The 24,513-nt window shown below is 42.9% G+C and overlaps 2 protein-coding genes across 2 annotated transcripts in view; one reads left to right on the forward strand and one right to left on the reverse strand.

Annotated features, from left to right (window-relative positions):
• Positions 1–973: 973 nt before the first annotated feature.
• POGLUT2 (protein O-glucosyltransferase 2) lies at positions 974–12,138 on the reverse strand. The gene is made up of 10 exons (XM_006744241.3): positions 11,606–12,138; positions 10,110–10,315; positions 9,782–9,987; positions 9,337–9,414; positions 7,336–7,508; positions 6,983–7,220; positions 5,491–5,700; positions 4,514–4,603; positions 3,230–3,337; positions 974–1,189 (listed from the first exon to the last, which is right to left on the reverse strand). The coding sequence occupies exons 1-10, from the start codon at positions 11,785–11,787 to the stop codon at positions 1,172–1,174; spliced, it is 1,509 nt and encodes a 502-aa protein (XP_006744304.1). The 5' UTR covers positions 11,788–12,138; the 3' UTR covers positions 974–1,171.
• An 86-nt stretch (positions 12,139–12,224) lies between these two features.
• The window catches only part of BIVM (basic, immunoglobulin-like variable motif containing), a 30,873-nt gene continuing 18,584 nt past the window's right edge, over positions 12,225–24,513 (forward strand). The window contains exons 1-2 of the mRNA XM_081815514.1: positions 12,225–12,631; positions 18,772–19,371. Coding sequence (XP_081671640.1) covers positions 18,894–19,371 — 478 coding nt within the window. The 5' untranslated portion in view covers positions 12,225–12,631; positions 18,772–18,893. The remainder of the gene's footprint in view (positions 12,632–18,771; positions 19,372–24,513) is intronic.

The following is a 24,513-nucleotide window of genomic DNA, read 5'->3' on the forward strand; positions in this document are numbered from 1 at the left end:
CAATTTATTCCTTTATTTACTTATTTATTTTTAAAGATTTTATTTGACAGAGAGAGCCACAGCGAGAAAGGAAACACAAGCAGGGGGAGTGGGAGAGGGAGAAGCAGGCTTCCCGCGGAGCAGGGAGCCCAGTGCGGGGCTTGATCCCAGGACTCTGGGATCATGACCCGAGCCTAAGACAGACACTTAACGACTGAGCCACCCAGGCGCCCCACATCCCACAATTTAAAAAATTTGCAATAGATTATTTAACCAGTGGTTAGATGGAAGGGAAAACTATTGAGTAAAGGAATTTGTAGGACATTATATTATGGTTTCAGTGTTAGGCTTTCTAGCTCCTTTTTAATTCTCTTAATCCCATTTCAAAGTGATTTTCAATATCCACCCATTTGATATTGAGTCTTTCTAGTTGCAGGCACCCTATTGGGTTACATGGGAGATCATGGTCTCTGCAGTCAAGTTGCTTCAAATCTGGCGATGATGAGATCACTACCACACCATGGGGTAATGACAGCCATACAAGTATGCAGATGGGGAGATTCGGAAGAGGGATTCCTGAGATGTGCACTGGAGGGTATCCAAGCCAGGAGAAGACAGTCCTGGCATTCCAGACCAAGAGAACAAATAACCAAGGAAGGTAAGAAGCAAGGCCCCTACAGAATGGTAAGGGGCTGGTGTTGTTGGACCTCAGGGTACATGTTAGGAGGTGGTGAGAAACTGGATTACAGATGCAGGCAGAGGCCAGTTATGAAAGGTCTTGTAAGGTATAGGAGTTAGAATTATGTTTGGCCATGAGGCTGAATATCCAAAATCACAATGGCATAAAGACCGCAGTTCACAGCTTTGTCATTTAAGCCTTGTGTCTGGGTGGGGAGTGGCTGCCACGACACTCCACACCAAGGCCAGGGCCCAGACCCGCTCTTCGCGCCGCTCCATGGCCCAAACACAGCTAATAATCACCACAACACAGGCCTTTAAAATAAAATTGGTTTTATTATAAAATTTTAAAACCATGCTTTAAAGGATCGTCATGGGAACATATGTTCATAATCCGGACAGTCACACAGTGGATTTTATACTGTCCATGGAATTAATATTTAAAAAACATTCTTCTTTTCAGTTAAGAAGAGTCTTCAGAGCACCATTATTTGAAGGGAAGGTATTTTGCATATCAGAGTTCATCTTTGGTCTGCAATTAAGAAGCAAAATATTTAGTGCCATCAAGAAGTCTTAGATGAGTCAAGAAAACTTCCGTTAGTCTATTAATTATTTTCCCCTAAAGATGGGAGGAGGAAAAAAGGCAAGTTGGTGCTGGAGGCTTGTAGGGCCTAGGACTATGCTTGGAATCACCCTGGAGAAAGTTACATTGTGGTTTATGGGATTACTGATGGCCAACACAAACATCTAAGCGTCTGCATTCCCCTAAAGAGTCTGGGCTGTGAATCATGTCAGTGAAGGGCTAGAGCAGACAATGAGAAGGAAATTAACAAAGCCCTTCAGTGCACCAGTCAGGGGAAGATACTGATTTGGCACTCCTCAAAATCACTTAGACAAAGAGGAAAAATAAAAAAAAGGGTGGGGGGGAACTGGAGAAAGGAGCTGCCCAGTTTCATCTGGAGCCAACAAGTGTTATGTTACCAAATCACAAATCTCATGAGGGTACATTTCAAGTCTGGCGATTTTTCTCAAAGATTTTTAAGTTATCTCTACACCCAATGTGGGGCTCGAACTTATGACCCCAAGATCGAGTCGCAGGCTCTACGGACTGAGCCAGCCAGGTGCCCCCGATTCTGGCAATTTTTCTTTGCTCAATGGCTTTAATTCATTTTATGAACTTCCAGCACTGACAGGGGTTAATACTGATCAATTACCACTTCTTGGGGGTTAGTTACTTAGTGGCAAGTGGGTACTCCCAAAGAACAAAATAAAAACAAAATAACCAAAACTCTGATTTGTAGCACCTGCTGTTGTCATGGTGACTCTCCCACCAGGTGGATTCCAAGCTACCCGAAATTAATGAATGTGCAAAATTCCTGAACATGTCACAATCAGCGAGCTCCTATCAACTGGTTCCATCACACCACTGGGGATAGTGATCACTTTATTCCTTTTAAACCTCCTTGTGAGACAGGCATGATAATTGCCAAATCTGCCTTCTCATCTTTGGTCACAATACCACAGTTTTCAGTTTGTCCATTTAGAGACATGAGGATATTGCTTAGAATAATATCAAGCCTGTATATTATATATGTATATGTATATATATGTAATATATATGTATATGTAGATATATATGTGTGATATATACAATTTTTATACAATATATGTTCATTCAAACAAAAAACAAGTACAATCAAAACAACCTTCCCCTGCCACACCATGTCTTTACACACAACCAGACACACAATCTGATGATGGAGACTAGTTTTTGGTCTTAGCTTTTCTATAATCTAGCTAGATGATTCTTTTTTTTTTTTTAAAGATTTATTTATTTATTTGAGAGAGAATGAGATAGAGAGAGCATGAGAGGGGGGAGGGTCAGCGGGAGAAGCAGACTCTCTGCCGAGCAGGGAGCCCGATGCGGGACTCGATCCAGGGACTCCAGGATCATGACCTGAGCCGAAGGCAGTCGCTTAACCAACTGAGCCACCCAGGCGCCCTCTAGCTAGATGATTCTAAGCTAAATTCTTCTTCAAGCTCAGTTTTTTAACCGTAAAATGAAGGCATTACTGGGTGACCCCTAAGGTCATTTTTAGCCTTACAAGTCTATGTGAATCTGCCTTTTATAAATGAAATCAGTATGCGCTGGCATCAACAGAGATTGCTTCTTAAATGAATAATCTGATAACATGAATAATCATGGTTATATATTTTTTTCATCTCTAAATTGAGGTACTGAACTTTGCCAAACCTATCTCACATGATCCATGTGAAAATACTTTTCAAACTGTAAACATCTATTCAAATGCCACGTGATTTGAATTCTCACGTTAAAAAAAGGCTTTCAGGGGGGGCGGGGAGGGGGGTTCCTGTGTCTTCTCTCTTATCTGCATGTCAGCGCCCTTTCTTCAGCCTGGTTGTCCATGGCATCCGCCTCTCTGGTGGACTGAACTGCATGGAGGCTCCTGGAGGAGCTCAAATTCTTGCTGTCTGACTCAATGACTAAAGGAACGAATGAGGACTTGGAACAACACTAGTTCTTACTCTGACATTGGCCAGTTCTGGTTACCTTTTTCCTATGGCACGTGCAAGGAAAGAGGTCATCCTCAGCCTGTGGTTCTACCCTCTTCATGCCCTCTCGGATTTGGGGCTCACTCACTTGCAGACTGGCATATTCCTGTGTAAGCAACAATTCAAAAGCTTTCCTTAGGTAACTTAAAGTACATTCACCAAATTAGATACACTACACTGTAATTTGCTAGAATATGGTCCTTTTAACTCATATGTGACAAGTTGTGATAAGCAAAATTCTTCATACTCCCCTTAAACACCCAACACCAGAGCTTCTGAGAGGGGGCTGTCCTTTGGACACTGGCTGCCTATTGCTAATGGACCTCTTCTTATTTTCTCCTTTATATATACGACTTGTAGGGTTTGGGTTTTACTACTGTCTGCCTTGAAGTGAAAATAACTGTGCACACGATCTCCCCTAGACTGGGAATTTGAGAATAGAGAGTATTCCCACCATGGCCTGCACAGCCTCAGACACCACCTTCGTCTATAATGTGCTTGCTCTGGGCTAGGTGGTGATGCTCTAGTAAATGCAATCTGAATGAATGAACACAACCCCATGGATCTTTAGGAATTTGGACAGTGAATCCCCTGATCTTCAGTTTACACACTTCACCCTCTCCATCCCTTCACCATCCCCTAGGAAGGTGAAAAAGGGGGAGGGGCCAGTGCAGACCAGAAAACAGACTGACTTTGTTCTATAGCAGAGTCTAAGATTTGGGGCTCAATACGTGCAATTCTGAGATTAAAACAAAAATTTTAATTTAGATCTAGTAGTATTATTAGCAAATTACTTGTTTACTAGCCTTTTAAATGATCAGATATACATTGATTATAATCCCTAAATGCTTAGGTCCATGAAAACACTTTCCAAGAGACATCATAGCTCATATGGGATCAGCATTATAGGTCTGAAGATACTGTGCACTGTTTATAGACAAAGAACTGGTAAGGCAGCAGCAAGATTGTACAAAGATAAGATACAGATCCACGTACAGTAACTTTGCAGGATCAGAGGCCAATTTCCTAACCACACACACAGAGTGTGAACATAAATACTTTTCCCATTATGTTGTAGCATTCTCCTCTAGCTAATCTTTGATTTTGTACTATTTTCATTACTATTTGATGTTGGTCCCTGTTTTTTGCCCACATAAGTATGTGTATATATATATATATCTCCTTATATTAATATACTTTAAGAAATTATTAAGTGAAATATTATTTGCTGTTAACATGTCCAATTACAAATTGTATGTCTATTCTCTTAGAAAATACTGACCTGGAAAAGTTTAAAATAGTAACAGAATATGTCATCACCCATGAGATTATTTCTTGCAAATTCCTGTCCTGCTTTTGCTATCTTCTTTGCCTATAGGAACAATGAAAACAGAAGCCTTTAATGAAACATATTTTTTTCCATGCAGACAGATGCAAACTGATCTCCAGAGTCCACATATAATGGGACAATGGCAGGAGGAATTTCTTTGAGGGTAGTCTTATGTGGTAAAGGGAATGTTTAAGAGGGTATGCTCAGATTAAAGGGAGGTCTTTTAAAGATTTTATTTGTTTATTTGATGGAGAGAGATATAGCAAGAGAGGGAACACAGCAGGGGGAGTGGGAGAGGGAGAAGCAGGCTTCCCGCAGAGCAGGGAGCCCGATGCGGGGCTCGATCCCAGGACCCCGGGATCATGACCTGAGCTTAACGACTGAGCCACCCAGGAGCCCAAAGGGAGGTTTTTTTAGACTTGAAGTTTGAGGAATCATACTGGACCTTTCAGAATTAAGCCTCTCTTGCAGAGAGAGGGCACACATTTAATGGAGTGACAATGACATTGTAAAGTAAATTCAAGACAAAGCTTAACGCACTGCCGTAACAGTTCTCAGCAGTTCGTCTTCAGTTTACTTCGTGCAATCCGCCTTTTAATCTAGAGCAGTGAGTTTTCCTTCCTGCCAGTCTGGCCGTCTTAATTTTCACATTGCTAGCAGAGGTGACGCAGTGCTTGGGGCTCCGGTCAACCTGACCAAAAGACAAAGCATCCTCAAGGGCAACATTTTGCTTTTGGTTTCAAGTGCAGAGTGGACAGTGAATCCAAGCCTGGACGCCTGTGTTCACCCCGAGGGGGGCTGATGTGTTGCCATGGGGAGATGGCGTTCCATTTACAGTAAGGGTCTAAATCTGAGCACCCTGAATGCTTTTCAGGGACAAGACACTTAAAATGAACCCCTGCTACTGGGGTAGAAGAGACTGACCTTACCTCTTCATCATGATCTTTTGCCCACTTGAGTTTTTCTAGGAGATCACTCAGGTTGCTTTTGACAGGAATGTAATGTTTCCAGGGCTGCAGCTCGTTGTAAAAGTGTTCATAGTAGATGGAGTCCTGCTTTAGCACAACACTGTCACCGACTAGGAGATATGGCAGGCGATACGCGGCGACAGTGCCATCGATGTTTATTTGATACTTATGCTGCAAGACAGTGGTAAAATAAAAGCCGTCATTAAATTGCCTTTCTCCACTCTTGATTCTCCTCCTCTTTCCACGCTTGAAGCCTCAACATTGTCAGGTGCAAACTGGCCAGATTTTGCCCTCTGCCTCTGCCATGGAGTAAATGCTATTATAGAACACCTGACCTAGAGCTAAAGGCTTATGGCAATGCCCTCCTGAATTTCACAAAGGGGCCACGAGTCCGACACTAAAGCAGACAATAAAATAATAAGACTGCTGTCTTAAGAAAGATAGATTTATCGTGACTCTGTATTCCCTCTACTGCTTTACTGATCACATGTGAGCACCTAAGGGGAGGGTGGCCTACAGATGGCTACACGCAAGTTTTGAGAAAATTAACAAGCTCTGGGGCAAGGGCATCTATGAATAAAAATATTCATAGAGCTGTGGTAACCAATTAGTCTTTAGTTGTAGCAAATTCAACAGGTAGGAATAAAGCAAAGGCATGACAGGACACTCTCTGATGAGGGGTGGCTGATAACAGCTCTCTTTGGTTTTATAACCATTTCTTTCAGAAGTCTTTGTGATATGCAGACGGAGGCAACACTGACAATTCAACTTACGGCATTGTGTAGGTCTACCTGCTTCCCATCAGAAGAAAACCTGGCTATCTACAGCACAGATAGAGTTTGCTAATCACTTGCCTTCCCACATACAGAGGACCTTTTGTCCACCATTCCTTCCATGACGTGGGTCTTTAGAAACCACTTAGTGGTTTGGAGAACAGGGCAGTGTCCCACTGCCTAGAAGAAAGAGTGAGAAAAAGGATCCCTCCCCAGGAAACATGAGCAATCCAAGTTTTAGATACAGAAAGCCCTCCCTAATTCCCAGAATTCCCAGGCAATCATTTGGTTGGGTTTCAAGACATTTTCCCATCAGAAAGTCTGATAAGAGACACCTGGTTTATATCTTCTTTAGTCTGTTGCGATGCTCTGGGAGAAGTATTTGTAAAATCACATACATACATTTAATAATAAGAAAGGATTTGGAGCTGAAATGTGCTTACCTTGAGGGCCAGCTGGGGAAAAAAATTCTAGCTCTACCCAGGCCCCAAGCTCCCTTGATGCATATTTAAGGTCAGGTGTGGGTACTTTGTACAACCCACATTGCCACAGTGGTCCCTGGGGCCTCATGCCTTGATGTTCACCTCTCTCACCCCCTATCGTTTATAGGCCTCGGTTTCCCTCCCCCAAATGAAGACATTTGGAAAAACAAAAAGGATTGGACACAACTGAGGTCATACCTTGAAGAAATCGAAAAATGAAATGTGTTTCACAATAGGACCATATAGGCTTTCATCGTGTTTAAAGAAGAAGAAGTTGGTGAAGGCAGCGTCTATGAGTTCCGGGTGTTTCCTGCTGAGCTTAACCAGCTCTAGCCTCTCTTTGCGGCTGTCACGCCCTCTCCACATAGCGGTGGAGTTCTTGCTTTCCCAGGGAGGACCCGTGTTAGCTTGCACAGACATCATGTCCAGACTTACTCTGGAAGACAGAAAGGGCCACAGATTTTCCTCCCCAAACATCACAGTGCAAAGGTGGCTGAACGCAACAAGGAAAGAAACCCAAGGCTCTGGGTCATCTTAGACCCGTCTCTCACCGGCCCATGGTTTCTAGAACAGAGTCAGTCAAGTCGTAGGTAGGCATCACGATATCCTTGGAATCCGTGGAGCCACACCAGGAAAAGATCGGATGGATGTGTGAGCTGGATTTCTTTTTTTCCAAAGGCCAGTCTCCCAGGTTAACAAAAAACTCCACATCTGGCATCTTCACCTGGAAAAGGAGGGTAAAGAGCTTATCTACATTAGTGGCAGCGGATAATCCCTTCTATGGATCAATGTGTGGGGAAAGGCAGCCTCGTGCATGCAGTCTTTCCACCTCTGCTTGGCCACGTAAGAACAGGTGTCAGGTCTGGAACACTTCTTTACCAAGAGATAGAGCCCTCGCGGTCTGGGCGGGGGCTCACCTCCTTGTGAGCGAATGTACTTCTTGTTCTGCTTAAGCGCAGGTGTCCACGACCCTCAGGCTGCCCGGCTTGCCGTATTCCAGACTCCACAGGGAGGGATCAGGGAGCTTCCACTGCAGCAAGAAGTGAGGTGCTTGCAGCCACAGTGTGCAGTGGGGGGGGTGGTATGCGGGCAGATCTGCAGGCCCAGGGTAGGGCCACACAGCAAGGGACTGGATCTTGTTCCCTGTCCTCTGTTACAAGTAAGCACTACAGCCCTTGAGGCTGGTATGCATGCTGTCTGTTTTCAGCAACCTCGAATCCCTCACAGGTTTCTTCCTTGGGTGGCATTTACCTGCCTTTTCACTTTGGCCGGATTCACGTAATATCCTATCCTGCGGCACAGCCAGAGCACCCAGTGGTGACAAGAAAATTAGGAATTAGAAATTCTGGAAACACAAGAAGATTTAGAAATTGTACCAAATGAAAGACCAACTTTACAAGCTTCAGGTGACGATAATTACCCCAATTTGAATAGTGGGTAATTTTTTAGAATACTGTCATATACATAAGCATACTAGATATCCTTTCTGTGACGTGCAAATTGGCCAATAGACTGGCTTCAAAAAGAGATGAAATGGCAAAGATAATCTCAGTTCTATTGCTGCCAAGAGACTCTAGGATGATCAGAAAGAGAAAGGGAATTACTGGAAAACAATTACAGCTCAAAGCACTGGGACTCTAACCCTAGTTCCCGGTTAATGAGCCAGATATGCCCATTTAAGAAATATACCCCCCGCAGATAGTGGGGGGACCAGAATCTGAACTCTGGAAGCCCAACACCAAAGCCAGCTCTAAGGATTTCCAAACTAGACCACCTCTACTGACGAGTGGTACAAACGTGTTCAAAGAACCTGTTTGGTTTTCTTTTTTTTTTAATCAAGCCACAGGTAAATGTTTGGGGTTTTTGGTCAGTCTGAAAAGTATCTTGAGAAACTGGAGTCCTGAAGAACAGTCTTATCTTTCCACAGATTGACACAGATGAGCAAGGAAAACTTGCCAGCACCCTGAAGTCTTAGCTGAAAGAGACAGAATACAGATGCTTTGTAGCTGCCTATGTTCAGAATAAACTCACTATAAGTGCTCTGCCAGCTTGAGAAGGTACTGTGATTTTCCATGAGTAATTCAATCAAGATATAGACACAGATTATCCAATAAATTGTTATTAAGCAACTGGTAACAATGTGGGTAGTTTTTCCTATCAGCAGAAGCTGCAGTGAGGTGGCTGCAAGCCAAGGAGCCCCAAGATGGCCAGCCGGGTACCAGAAGCAGGGAGAGGAAGAAAGGGTTCTCCCCTACAGCTCTCGGGGGGGGGGGGGGGGAAGGCCTGCTGACGCCTTGCTCTCAGACTTGTAGCCTCCAGAACTATGAGAGAACAAACATTTCTGCTGTTTTATGCCACCAAGTTTGCAGTACTTTGTGACAGCAACCCTAGGAAATTCATATAGGTACCCTATGTGACATAAAGCTTCAGAACAGTATTATAATAAGGTTCCAGAATAGAACACCACTGATGCTGTTATTTTTTAAAAAAAATTATATAGTAAAACCTGGGCTGAAACTGTCTATTATACCTAAGAGAAAAGAAATACTTACTTTTCTAGTCAAAGAAAGTAGTATGGCATCCATGAAAATTCGAAAACCTACATGTTCACCATGAGTCTTGATATAAACCTACAAGAGAATTGAACATTTATTAAGTTAACCTAGAAATGGTTTATTTTCCGTCACCCTTATTTCCATTTTGTTTATTATGTTAATCTAAAAGTATTGGCAGATTTCATTGAGGTAAAGCTTATCACAATGGTCCTCAGAATGATTTTTTTTTTTTTTAAGATTTTATTTTTAAGTAATCCCCACACCCAACTTGGGGCTTGAGCCCACATCCTGAGATCAAGAGTCGCAGGCTGCACCGACTGAGCCAGCCAAGCATTCCACAGAATGATTTTTAATAAAACTCTGTAGCTACTTAGAGCCAAATGGACAGAACAAATAAAAAAATCACTAAGGCAAACAAGCAAACCTTAATCACAAATCGTACCTTGTTATCCTTCAAGGTATAATGACATAAGCTTTGTCTTTGTCCAAATCTTTTTGGGATTTCTTCTGCAATCTTTTCTGGATCAACAGCAGGGAAATGTGCCAGATCTCTCTGAATCTGAGTAATGGTTTCCGGGCAGTTCATCTCCTGTGACCAGGCTGCACTATCTTCCAAAGGACAGTCACAGTTTTCATGGTAAACTGGCCCTAATTACACACAAGTAACAAAATATCACAGTAATAATTTCACTCAGCATTCAAAACAGCTAAGAAATATCCATTATGTAGCTTCATAAATACTGTTGTTTTAAAATTATGTTACAAATTACCTTTTAAATTATATGGAGATTTGGCAACATGTTGACCTTGGAATTTAACTTCTATCTTCAGATTTTTGTAGCTTGCATACATTCTGTATCTTACTATGAAGGACCCATCCTTTCGGTCTAAAACCTGGACTCCAACTCTAGTGAACTGCTCTTCTGGTGCTGAGATTTTAATTTGGAACACCTTTTCACCTGGAGAAGATGTGAACCTGTCATGGGAAGAACAGCAAGATATAAAGATTATTTCAAGGCACAAATGCACAAAGATTATGCTCTCGTCTGTTAGCCTTACTGTTTTCCTCCATACTCTGTCCCTAACATATATGCTTACTGCTTCTCTCACATGCTTGTAGTATCAGAATGAATGTGATGGATCAGAGATTTAAAAAAAAAAAAGCAGAGGAAGACAAATGTCCACAATAACATAAACATTTCATTAGAAAATTACAAGGGAATATATAAAGACTACATATTTATGTAAACATAGAACCCACTTATGCATTCTATATATAAAAATATTCTTATCAATCTATGCACCTGGTAATTTGCCTCTAAAGATAATGACCTTTTGAAAAATCTCTCTCAATGATTCTTTAAAAGAGCAATATTATAAATCATGTTCAGCGATGGGCAAAAGCCAGTAGGTTGTGTATCATCTAAGTGACACTGTATAAAGTTTTTTTTTTTTTTTTAATGTGAGTGCTCTTGCTATGAAGATTTTTAAGATGGTATTTAGTTCCCGCAATTGTTATAACCAAGTGACAAAACTGATAACTTTTTTCTCCCTCTGCTTTGGAAAACGTCTAGATAGTTTTTCTTAAAATACCCGTTTTTTTTTTTCCTACAAAATATACACAGTCAGCATCCACCAATAAAAAAAAGACAATCATTTCGAGAGTATGTGAATTCTAAAACTAAGCTTTGAGTTATCAATTTAATTGCTGGAATTCAGTGGAATGAAATAATGTTCCTTACAAACACATAGATTCACACTTTGATATTTTCTGTATCAAATACTGTATCAAATTCTGTATCAGATACTTTCTGATAAGTTTCTGTAACTTTAAAGTTTCAAAGAGTGCTTCATTTTTCTTTCTGAGTTTCAAAACATGCTTACCTGCAGACGTCTCCCTGAAAACAGAGGGCAGCACCAGAGAAAGATGAACCAACCAAGTTTTTAACAACTGGGTTTACATTCCTTACAACAGCTTATGCCAAAGTAGGTGGAAAAGGTACTTCTAGCAAAGTCCAGGGGCTTTGTGTCTCCAGTCCTGTGTGAGTTCCTATCAAAACAGCCAGGAGAAGAGCTAATCCAGAATTATTTCTAAAGCTACAGAGAATAAAATTGATTGGGACGGGGAAGACTGTTACAACCAGATGTGGATAGCATCCAAATATCCTGGAATTTAAACTGCTGTGGAAAAACGGGATCTTGGGCGGGAGAAACAGTACATTTTAACTGCATTCCAAAAGAGTTAGGGAGCCGTTTCTCGACTTACTTATTTCCTGATGTATCCACCGCCTGAATGTAGAAATAGCGTGCGGGAAGGACGACGGCTGCCTTCAGCCCGGGTCCCCATACTTCGCTCTTCTCTGGACTCAGTCGCCTCTCTCTGCCGGTCTCGGCGAGTGCTGGCACTGTCCCCCCAAAGAAGCAGTAAAGCAGCAAAATGCTAAACATTTACAAGACCGACTCTCAAATGATCCACGGATAAATGAAGTGTAAGAGGTGATCGGGACCAGCCGCGCCTTGGGCAGGGGCACGTTGGCCGATCACAGCAGCAAACACGACTCCAAAAGGTGTCCCTTGCTGTGCAGGGCAGGCGCGCGGGTCTCCACTTTTCCCCAGGAAAATCACAGGCGGAGCGCTGGCTTGTCCAGCTGACGGATGCCAGTCGTTTTGCTCCAACGAGCAGGAACCACGCTACTCCTCTTTCTTGGGACAAAGATAAACTTGTGTTGCTCCTGCAACTGGAGCATCATTGGGGGCGAATCGGTCTCAGGTTCCAGCCCAAGGTGCAGGGCGAGGGGATTGGCCTGCGTGTCGGCTGGGCTGAGTAAGGCCTTCTCCAAGTGGATGGCTCAGTGGCGTCCGTGCTCAAAGGCTTCCTGGGACTTGTAGTTCGCGACAGGACTAGCGGAAATCTTGCCAGGTTTTACCACCTCTCACTCATTTATTTACTTTGCGGTCACCGCTTTCAGGGAACAGTTATAAACTAGATGCCCAAAAGAGTGGCGTGCGGGGACACAACTAAGATTTTTTAAAAAAATTGTCACCATATCCTCCGCACGTGCAGAGGGCAGGTATAAAACGATGAAAGGAAGGTGTTGTCAATGATATCCGACAACCGGTCGCCGGGCACAGCCGTCCAGGGCGCTGTCCCCGCGCGCTCCAATGGGACGAGAGACGCCAGCCCCAGGGTAACCGGAGGCGCGTCGCGGGCCGCGCGCGGGAAGCTGTGATCTGAGTCCGGCGCCCGCTCTGCGGCGGCCGCAGCGACTCGACCCCGCCGGACAGGCCAGAGGTATCCCGGGCTGTGGGCTGGGCGGAGGTGGCGGCCCGCTTCTGTGCTCCCAGTGCGCGGGGCCCTCCACCTGGTACCCGCGCGCCGCGAGCCCGGCCTGCTGCCGCCCGCCGGCTCTGGGCGCCGCCTATGCTGCCTGGGTGGCCAGGGGCCACGGCCTCTCGGGAGCCCCGGAGCCGTCCGAGTGGAGGCCGCTGCATCCGTGCCCGTCCTCCTCCTGGGAAAAAGTGGGGCGAAGAGCTGGGCAGCAAGATGGGGGAAGTGTTAGGGAGACAAGGGACGAGTGCTCTCGGGAACAAAGCCTGATTTGGAGATGCCCGCGTGGATACCGATGGCTCCTGCCCGGCGCGGGTCTCCACGCCACGCAAGGCCGGGCCTGGCCCGGAGCGTGCGGTGGCCGTCCCTTCTTCCCCGTATGCCGGCTCTGCGGCCAGGCGGTCACCAGGAGGGGTCACGGTCAGCTCCGGAATCGGACCCAGAGCCCCCTGCTCTCCCTCCCTCTTCCCTCTCTGGACCTTTGCCAGCTGCCCCGAAAACCCAGACGGGCCGGGGGCTTCCGCTGGCCAAAGCTGCCCTGGGTGGAGGCCCAGGCGAGGCTTTTATGTTTTCCTTTTTTTTTTTTTTGCAATTGTCTTGAGTATTGATATCAACTGGTGCATTCAAAGCTCGAATCGGCTGCTACCCCTTGGCCCAGGGGCAGTAACTGCCCGCGTCCCACCGGCCCTGGAGCCTCGGGCGCCGGGAGCCTCCCCCGGCCCGGGGCTGGTTGGAGGCGGTCACTCCACCGGCCTCCGCCCGCTCCCTCTAGCGGCGAACTCTGGCTTCCGGCCGCGGAGGGAGGCAGACGGAGGGGTCTGGAGGCCTCGCTGCGGGGACGGGGACTGGAGGACGCCCAGCCTGGGGGAGCGCTCGTGGGCCGGGGAGGCCGCCGGAGAGGTGCAGGCAGAGAGCGCGGCCTCGCTCCTCCTGTCGGTCGGCGCCGCCTCCGCACACATCGGCTCGGCGCGGCGGGGACCGGCCTGCGAGACTGTCGCCTAGGTCCCGGCGGCTTCTGAGCCCGACAGCGCCGCGAGCTTCGCAGAGTAGGGCGGTGGGAGCTCCGTTCGCCTGCCCCGGAGCCTGGGTGGGACGCTGCTGCGGCGCGCGGGAGGACCCGGTATCTTTCGTAGGCCGGCGGCCTCAGCCGGGGGAGGGGCTCCGGGCCGACCCGGCAGGGGGCCCGGAGCGTGTGGGGCTGACACCCGGGAGTAGGACCGGGACCAGCCCGGGGGCGCATATTTCACCATCAGTAAGTCACTTTCAGGCTCCTGCGTCTCCGTGGCCTTCCATACAGAATATAATAGATCATAATAGTTGTCCTATGGGGGAGGCTTTGCTGAAGACCCTTCTGAAGATCGTCGTTCCCTAAGCAAACTTGATTATTTAAAAAATACGGATTGAAAATACAACGCGAAAAGAATGTAGCCTAGGCGATAAATATTGACCTTAAAAATGGAACGTTGATTTTACAGAACAGTTCGTTCTAGTGACTTTTAGAAATCGTTACTCAGGCGGTGCATTTTATAAAATTTTGTTCGGTTGCTTGTGCCGTGATCCTAAGAATACATCGTTAAATTGAGCCTTATGCAATCATTCCTTGTAAAATCTTAATGGAGCATCACCTCTCTGGAAACTCAGATCTCACAGATGAGAACCAGGGAGGAGAAAAAGAGGCCTCTTGGCTAAAAGTCCAGCTCCTGATTCCTAAGGCCTCTCCTAGTAAATCCTCCTGGAATCTAGGCTCCTAATCCGGAGCTTAAAATAATGCCTGGAATGATGTAGGCACTTAAACGTAACTATTTGTTGATGAAACTTTCACAAATGCCCATCCCTAAGGATAACCCTGGCAAGCCTTGTGAGAGAAGGGTACTGAGTATGTACAGGGTGACAGAGCCTAGTTTGGGGAGCAAAGAAAGAATCCTCTGAAGTGACATTGAAGGATATGTGCAGTACAAATGGGAATTAACCGAATACAGGGAGGTCAATAGGAGGAGACCACATCCAGAGAATGGAAAGTTGGAAGGAGGAAGGGGGAAGAGGAGTGAGGTAGAGTTAAAGAAATAGATCATGGGGCCAGACAAGAAGTTGGCTTTTTTCTGAGAGCAGAAGGTTTTAGGAAGGGGAGTTATATGATCATATCTGTGTCCAAGCTTTATTTCCTAATACCTCTGCACAGGCCAGATTAGAAATGTCAACCCAAGGGCGCCTGGGTGGCTCAGTTGGTTAAGCGACTGCCTTCGGCTCAGGTCATGATCCTGGAGTCCCGGGATCGAGTCCCGCATCGTGCTCTCTGCTCCGCAGGGAGCCTGCTTCTCCCTCTGACCCTCCCCCCTCTCATGTGCTCTCTGTCTCTCTCATTCTCTCTGTCTCAGATAAATAAATTAAATCTTTAAAAAAAAAAAAAAAGAAATGTCAACCCAGGAGGGGCTGGGGATGGTGCCAGTGCTAGGAATGGGGATGGAATTGGGAATGGAACAAAAATAGAAACAAAAGGAGATACAAGATAGTACAAAACAGTGGGAGCTGCAGGCTATTTAGTGGAGGGACAAACTGCCCCCTCTGTATCTCAGTATTTCCTGAGGCTATAATTACAACATAATACAGTAATTGCTGTCTCTAATGATTCTGTTATCAGTAATAACTTGTGCTCAGTTCACTTGTAGGAAAGCCTGGGGACATGATAATGATAAGCACCCTTAGCACCCTTAGCCTCAAGGGCTCCCATTGACACAGAGAGAACAGACATGGATCTGACAGAGAATAAGGAAAGAAAATAAACTCCAGCAGTGTTTGGGTCATGGAATTTGGATAATTTTCCCTTTCTGTGTAATATCTTGGTACTTTGCAATATTTTTCTGTCATTTGTTTTACTTCTATGGTAAAAATCTAGAAATATCACACAGTTTTTCAAAGAGAAATTTCCATAAACAATGGTTCAAATGAGAAAGTGTTCAGACCACTGTTGGCTTTTATTGACAATCAATATAAAATATGTCCTTATGTTGATGATCTTCACTTTTTTTTTTTTTTGGTAGAAGTACAACCAAAGAGATCATTCTTGCTTAGTGACCATTATTTTTTATTTATTTTTTTATTAATTTTATTTTATTGTGTTAGTCACCATACATTACATCATTGGCCTTTGATGCAGTGTTCCATGATTCATTGTTTACTTATAACACCTCGTGCTCCATGCAATACATGCCCTCCTTAATACCTTAATACCCATCACCGGGCTAACCCATCCCCCCCCTTCCCCTCTAAAACCCTCAGTTTGTTTCTCAGAGTCCATAGTCTCTCATGGTTTGTCTTCCCCTCTGATTTCCCCCCTTCATTCTTCCCCTCCTGCTATCTTCTTCTTCTTCTTCTTTTTTTTTTTAACATATAATGTATTACTTGTTTCAGGGGTACAGGTCTGTGATTTATCAGTCTTACACAATTCACAGGGCTCACCATAGCACATACCCTCCCCAATGTCCATCACCCAGCCACCTCATCCCTCCCACACCCACCACTCCAGCAACCCTCAGTTTGTTTCCTGAGATTAAGAATTCCTCACATCAGTGAGATCATATGGTATTTGTCTTTCTCTGATTGACTTATTTCGCTTAGCATAATACCCTCTAGTTCCCCAGTACCACAAATAATACCTACCTCTGCCCACCAAGCTGGCTTTTCGAGAAAGGCATGAGGGTAACAGATCAGTAGAAAATGCTCTGTGAGGTCATCTGCTAAGAATCAGAGAAACCGACTCCTCAGAAAAGCCCAGTTTGGTCTGTGTGACCTCAGGCACCGACCTTCTCTTTACATCTTCCTCCAACATGACCAGGACACCAGGAGATGAGGAAGAAGGAGAAGGCATAAAAGCTTCCTGTCTAGAGATCCGCTCTAAGTGCTCCTAGGATTTCTTGAAAAAAGTTTCCAAAAGGTACCGTTAGGGTTTCCATCTTTGGTGGTGAAGCTCCAGCCAAACTGACCTTCTTTTTTTTTTTTTTTTAAAGATTTTATTTATTTAATTAGAGAGAGAGAATGAGAGAGAGAGAGCACATGAGAGGGGGGAGGGTCAGAGGGAGAAGCAGACTCCCTGCTGAGCAGGGAGCCCGATGCGGGACTCGATCCTGGGACTCAATCCTGGGACTCCAGGATCATGACCTGAGCCGAAGGCAGTTCCGTAACCAACTGAGCCACCCAGGCGCCCCCAAACTGACCTTCTTGCAAAGAACTATAAACTCTGCACCAATTACTAAAAAAACACCAAAAACTAAAACAAAACACTATCTGAAGATTTGAATAGAGGGAAAGCATTCCTTAAAAATAAAGAAAATGGAATCTTTTCTAGTTATGTGGAGTCCTCCTTGTAATGAGCTCTGTTGCCTTAAATTACGTGAAGGACAGGCATTACCTTTATTGGTTTCTCCTCACAGACTTAGAGTGATCATTCTTCTGTTACTTCTTATTGCCTTAGAGGTTTTTGTCATTCAGTATTTGTATGATGGGTTTTATATAATCATTTTTCTGTAACCTATGAAAATTATTCTCATTTCTAATTTTTTAAATAAGTGAACGGGCAGAAATTTTAACTAGTAAACGTCAAAACGGTCACCCGGGGTGGGTTGTGTCTCTTGAGCGACATGGCTAGAGCCCTGTGAAGTGGGCACACTCAGCCTGGCACTTGCATTGAGTATTCCTCTACCACCTGTAATGGTCTGACTTATTAAGGTCTTGCTTTCATATAAATCGTCAGCTTCCTCAAATGTGCTTGGTTGCTTTTTTTTTTTTTAAGATTTTATTTATTTATTCATGAGAGACAGAGAGAGAGGCAGAGGGAGAAGCAGGCTCCCAAGGAGCAGGGAGCCCGATGCGGGGCTCAATCCCAGGACGCTAGGATCATGACCTGAGCCGAAGGCAGATGCTTAACCATCTGAGCCACCCAGGCGCCCTGCTTGGTTGCTTTTTGAACTGTTCTCTGTTTCTTCCCCAAAGGAATTGATGTAGACTTGAAAATCGTTTTTTCCTGAGACTGATCAGAAGTTAGTGACTACTAACTATAATTGATCATGGTGATGAATGCACAGCTTTATTGAGATGAAATTCACACACCATACAGTTCCCCTGTTTAAAATGTCCAATGCAATAGCTTTGTATTCACAAAGTTGTACGTTCATCACCTCAATCAATTATAGAATATTTTCATTACTCCAAAAAGAAACCCCATCATCCCCAACCTCCTCCTCCCTCCCAGCCCTAGGTAACCCACTAATCTAATTTCTCTCACTAGAGACTTGCCTATTTTACATTTCATATAAATGGAATCATACACTATTAGGCTCTTTCATGACGGGCTTCATTCATTTAGCATAATGCTTTCAAGGCTCATCCATGTTGTAGCATGGGTCAGAGCTTCATTTATTTTTATTGCCCAAAAAATATCCCACTGCATGGATATACTACATTTTATTTATTTTATTTATCCATTCATCAATTGATGGACCTTTGGGTTGTCTCTCCTTTTTGGCTATTATAAATAACGCTGCTATGAACATTTGTGTGGATGTATGTCTTCCTTCCTCTTAGACGTATACTTAAGAGTGAAATTGCTTGCTCATATGGTATCTCTAAATGTTTGAGGAGCTGTTTTCCAAAGTGACTGGACCATTTTGCATTTCCATCAGAAGGGTATGAGGGTTCCAGTTTCTCCACGTCCTCAACAATCCTTTTTATTACCTATATTTTTGATTAGAGCCATCCTGCTGGGTGTGACATAGTATCTTGTTGTGGTTTTGATTTGCATTTCCATGATGACTAATGATGCTGACATCTTTTCATGTGTTTATTGGCCGTTTCTACGCTGTCTTTGGAGAAGTGACTATTCAGATATTTTGCCCATTTTTTTATTGAGTTCTTTTTTGTTATTATAAAGCATTATTGTAAAATAATTTTTTAATAAGACACATGGCCAGCAATTGTGGCTGTAAGTGTATAGTAGTTGTAAAATAAATATTTATTGAATGAAGGCATGTGAAATACTTGATTCATTTTTTTAGTGCTTTTGTAGTGTCTAGTGGATTGTTGATGTTTCTTTCTCCTCCCTCTTTTCTTAGGAGCCCATCTTGCAGCTCTCAAGTTTCTGTAGAATGCTGTAAACAATTGTCACGGTTGGTTTTCAAGTCATAGAAAGAGTTGCAACTTCTCCTTCGTAACAGAACCTTCCTAGTTGCATTCAATGCCTAACATTGCAGAAGCAGAAAGGGCAAATGATTCTGGAAATGGTGAGCACAAATCTGAGAGAAAGTCTCCTGAAGAGAATCTACAAGGTGCTGTCCAGTCTTTCTGCACTCGTGCCTCGGGGGCACCCTTGGGTCCCAAAGGAGATGGTCATTACCCGTGGAGCTGTCCAGTGACCCACACTCGGGAGAAAATTTATGCCATCTGTTCAGACTATGCCTTTCTCAACCAGGCAACCTCAATCTATAAAACTCCAAATTCAACCCGCTCTTCTTGCCTCCCTGATAGTACCTCTTTATCTGCTGGAAATAATCCATCAAGATACATTGGCATCCCAACGAGTACATCAGAAATCATCTACAATGAAGAAAATAGCTTGGAAAACTTATCCAATAGCCTGGGCAAGCTACCTCTCGCATGGGAAATCGATAAATCTGAATTTGATGGGGTGACCACAAATTTGAAACACAAATCAGGTAAGGAAGGAGGCTTGAATTTCACATGTGAAAATAATCAGAAAACAATATATCTTGTTTAAGCTTGCCATTAAACACGGTTTCCTTTTATAATGCTGAACAAGGAACATTGCCGTGGTGTTGTCTGTCATTGTAGTTAAAATATAACTTTGGGCAGAGGACATTTAGTTCATTAATGGGTTACCACTGGAAACTTCACACATAACCTGGGCATTTTGAGAGCTTTGAAAAATCTAAGAATGCTGTAAAATACAGGTATTGCAGATAAGTATGTGGTAGCTTAGAAATGGTTCATGAGGTCACTAGAATAACATACCACTATTTTGTAGTTTTGCAGAGACATGAATTCATCTTTCCCGATTAAATGCTTAGTTTTCTACCATATAACATTGTAGCTTTCTCTTGTTAAAATTTTAGAGCACCCAACAGGGTCTCCAGGTACCACTGAGTAGGTTGTGTCCTGCACAATTTAAGAGGGTGCTGTTCACCTAGGGTACAATACACAGTTTTCGAAATTGCAGTGGGGTGGCCCTGTGACAGAAACTACAGCTTTTCATTTCTTTCTTTGGAACTCACAGTAATAAAGGATTTTTTTGTGGTAGGTACACTTATCCTTATTTTATAGGTAAAGAAATTGAGGCTCAGAGGGGATAAGTTGCTTGTGGAAAGTTGACAGCTAGTAAGAGGTAGAACTGGGATTATATTCTAGGCTTCTTTGACCATTTTGTAAAACCTTACTTGTTCATCTGCCAAATCAACTTGTTTCGCAGAATATTATGTAAATTCGTAATTCTCGGTGTGTTGGGGGGTTTCACTTTGTGTCTATTTTTTATGGGTGATTGGCCTATAATTTTTTCATAATATCTTTTTCAGGTGTTGGCATTAGGGCTATGCAGGTCTCCTAAGACAAGTTGGGAAGTGATCTCTCCTGTTTTCTGAGGGGTATTAAAAATCTCTAGCAGTAGGGGTGCCTGGGTGGCTCAGTCGTTAAGCGTCTGCCTTCGGCTCAGGTCATGGTCCCAGGGTCCTGGGATCGAGCCCCGCGTTGGGCTCCCTGCTCCACGGGAAGCCTGCTTCTCCCTCTCCCTCTCCCCCTGCTTGTGTTCCCTCTCTCGCTGTGTCTCTCTCTGTCAAATAAATAAATAAAATCTTTAGAAAAAAAAATCTCTTACGGTGATTATGGAGTTGTCTTGATTCCCTTTAATTCTGTCAAATTTTAGTTTGTCCGTTTTATCTAAGTTGTTGGTTTTGTTGGCATAAAGTTATTTCTCATAGTCCTCTTTATCCCTCTAATACCTACAGGGTCTTTAGTAATAATTCCTCTTTCATTTCTGATACTGGTCATGTATGTTCTCTCTTTTTTTTTCTGGCTAGGGCTTTATCAATTTTGTTCATCTTTTCAAATAACCAGCTTTTAGCTTTGTTAATTTTCTCGATTGTTTGTTTGCTATTCTGCTGATTTCTGCTTAATATTTTCTTCCTTCTACTTACTTTGGGTTTACTTTGTTCTTCAGCTTTTTGATTCAAGACTTTTCTCCTATAGCATTTAGTGCTTTAAATTGCTCTGTGAGTACTGTTTTAGCCACAGCCTGTTGACTGTTGATACACTTTATTTTTATTATCCTTTAATGTGAAGTATTTTCTAATGTCCCTTGTGATTTCTTCTTTGATATATGCATTACTGTTTAGAACTGTGCTGCTTAATTTCCAAATATTTTGAGGCTTTTGCTAAATGTTGATTTCAAATTTGATTCCATTGTGGACAGAGGACATATGATCTCCATCTTTTAGGACGGGTTGGGACTAGTTTTATGACCCAACATACTGTCCATGTTGGTGAATGTACCATGTGCATTTGAAAAGAATGCCTGCCCATTGTGTAGTTGTTGGGCGTAGTGTTCTATAAATATTTATTGGGCCAAAGTGTTTGAGAGTGTTGTTCACATCTTCTATGTTGCTACTTAATTTTTGTCTTGCTCTATCAATTGCTGAAAATGGGGTGTTAAAAATCAGCTGTGATTGTCGTCTTTTCTGCATTTAATTCTGTTGATTTTTGCTTCTGTGCAATTTGAAACTTTATTATTAAGTGCACACACAATTATGATTTTTATTTCCTCTTGTTGCATTGACCTTTTTATCGTTATGAAATGTCCCTCATTATTCCTGGTAATATTTCTTATTCTGAAAGCGACTTAGATATTAATCTAGCTACTCCACCTTTCTTTTGACTGGTGTTTGCGTGGTATATCCTTTTCCATCCATTTATTTTCAACTTGTATCTTTTTATATTTCAAGTCCATGTCTCCTACTCAACCATAAGAAACGATGAGATTTCGCCATTTGGCACAACATGGATGGACCTAGAGGGCATCATACTAAGTGAAATAAGTCAGACAGAGAAAATACTATATGATTTCACTTGTACATGGAATCTAAAACCCAAAACTAATGAATAAACAAACAAAAGGTAGAATCAGGCCTATAAATACAGGGAACAAACTGATGGTTGCCAGAGGGGAGGAGGGTGGAGGGGACAGGCAAAATGGGTGAAAGGGAGTGAAAGATACAGTTTCCAGTTATGGAATGAATACCTTATGGGAATAAAAGGTACAGCACAGGGAATATAGCCAGTGATTCTGTAATTGCATTATATAGTGACAGATGGTGGCTACTTTTGAGATGAGCATAATATCTAAAATTGTTGAATCACTGTGTTGTGTACCTGAAACTAATGTACCATTGTGTGTCAAATCCACTCAAAAAAGAAAAGACATGATTCATCTTCCTCTTGATAAAAATCTTATAACTGAAAGAAAGTAAAGTGCATCTCTTAAAGATTTTTTTTTTTATTATTATTCATTTGACAGAGAGAGAGCACAAGTAGGCAGAGAGGCAGGCAGACGGAGAGGGAGAAGCAGGCTCCCCACCGAGTGGAGAGCCTGATGTGGGGCTCGATCCCAGGACCCTGGGATCATGACCTGAGCCAAAGGCAGATGCTTAACCAACTGAGCCACCCAGGCGCCCTAAAGTGCATCTCTTAAAGATAGCTTTTAAGTATAGTCAATGAATTACTTGTTTCAGGTATTGTTTCTTTTAGTTCTGGAATTTAGATTTTTAGAATAGTTTTTGTTTCCTATCTTGGATTTACTATCTTTTCTTTCATTACTGGAAGATTGTATCTATCTCATAAAGCGTAGTTATAATACCCACTTTAAAATCCTTATCTGCCAGTTTTAAGACCTGGGTCATCTCAGAGTTGGTCTTATCTTTTTTTTTTTTTTTTCTTGAGAAGGTATCACCTTTTTCAGTTTCCTTACATGTTCAATAATTTTGGATGGTATCCGAGGTATTGGAAATGTGGTGATTTTGGATTCTGGTATATTCCTCCAAAGAGTGGATTTAAGTTTGTTCATTTGTTTGTTTGTTTTTAATTTTAGCAGCAATGAATTTGGTTTGACTAAAACTGTAGATTTTGTCTCTGGAGGACATTTCAAATCTCTGTCCAATTTTTTAAGCCTTAGCTGTGCTGTTTGGGGTCTGCTTTATGCATGGTTCAGGGATTAGCCTAAGATTTGGGCCAAATGTATACACAAAATTTGAGTCTCCCCTTTTCTGGCTCTTTTATTTCTGGTCTCCCCACCTACCTTACTTTCCAGTGACAGTGATTGCCCAAAACTCTGTCCCGTAGTTCCTCTAGTCAAAAGAATGGCAGATATTCTACTTATATTTGCTATCCTCAGACCTTTCTCTTAAAGCCAGTGTGATGACTAGGGGTAGGTGTGTATGTATGTATGTTTCTTTGGTGTTGGGGCTAGGTGGGTGTGTTATTGGTAGGGTGAGGAATGGAAGAAGGAATATGACAATGACAAGGGAAGGTGGGCAAAGGTTCCTGGAGTTGATGAGATGGGGAGACAGAGTGTTGAGGTGTTGATATGTTATGTTCCCTTCTCAAACTTAGCTTCCACTTTGCCAGAGCTTCCCTCGAACTGCATGGAATTTTGTCTGTGGGACCAGCTCTCCTTGTGGCAATGTGAGGATTTCATGAAGGGTGCGCATTTAGAACCCACACTTATTTAGCTGAGGAGGCTCCTAGGAGTAAAGTAGAAGGGGACAGAGGGCAGGCTCAGGTAAGCCTTAGAGGAAATATGCAGGTCCAGACCACTCTGGAGGCTGCTGGGGTCACAGATTACCACACTTCTTTGGCCTCTAAGATTTTAAGTGGCTGGGAAAGCTATGTAGGGCATTAAGGCACTGTTGGGCAGTGAAGACATGGGAAAAAATGTTGGAAAGTTGTTTTTCCATCTTCTTACTCTCTAATATTTATTTTATTAGTGAAAAGAAACTTTCCAGAATGAGACTTAACTCATGTTTGCCAGTGGTTGTTCAGCTCTGTAGAAATTTTGTGTTCTCCGTGAAGACTTAAAGAGAATAGCTAGAGGGAATGGGGAAAAACTTGTTTCTGGATATTATAGTGTTTGTCACTATGACATCTTACAAAAATCAGAGAAATCCCCTGTGTCACAAGAGTTTCTGAGTTCCAGCTCGTTTGGGTTTTATTGTAGAGCATCTTGAATGAATGAAACAAGCCCCTTTCCATGTCTGTTTCTAGGCGTATATCTATATAATCTATGTTTTATAATTATGCATAACTCATAAAAATAAAACATTAGCTTTTATTTGATTTTTATAGCAGATTTGATTATTTCATTGAAAATATAGTATGTGTGAAAATTATTAAATATTTGAGCATAGCTGTCTGAAATGTTAATGGTATTTTAGTGACATGAAACTTGAATGGTATTTATTAATATATATTTTAAAGTTTTTATTTAGATTCCAGTTAGTTAACAGACAGTGTTTTATTAGTTTCAGGTGTACAATATAGTAATTCAACACTTCCATGCATCACCCGGTGCTCACTACAAGTACGCTCTGTAACCCCCATCACCTAGCTCACCCATCCATTTTGGTCACCATCAGTTTGTTCTCTATGGTTAAGATTTTAATTAAATAATTTTTGCCTGAGTAATCCATTAGCATTATTCAGAAATAAAAAGTGTAAAAATTAAACAGTGCAAAGTCTAATTTCATTTTTGTCTTTTTGTCTAGCTCCCAATTCCCCTCCTCCTTAGGTAACTACTA

The sequence above is a fragment of the Leptonychotes weddellii genome, chromosome 3 (genome assembly GCF_054177405.1).
Source record: "Leptonychotes weddellii isolate Sample4059 chromosome 3, ASM5417740v2, whole genome shotgun sequence".
NCBI lineage: Eukaryota > Metazoa > Chordata > Mammalia > Carnivora > Phocidae > Leptonychotes > Leptonychotes weddellii.

What these genes read in the sequence shown, in the direction of transcription:
- POGLUT2 (XM_006744241.3), bottom strand. Translation starts at nt 11,787, where the DNA reads ATGTTTAGCATTTTGCTGCTTTACTGCTTCTTTGGGGGGACAGTGCCA. An exon ending in TACTTTCTTTGACTAGAAAA is followed by an intron (nt 7,509 to 9,336) that starts GTAAGTATTTCT and finishes CTCCTTTTCCAG; the next exon opens with GTGAAGATGCCAGATGTGGA. An exon ending in CAAAAGATCATGATGAAGAG is followed by an intron (nt 4,604 to 5,490) that starts GTAAGGTCAGTC and finishes TTGTTCCTATAG; the next exon opens with GCAAAGAAGATAGCAAAAGC.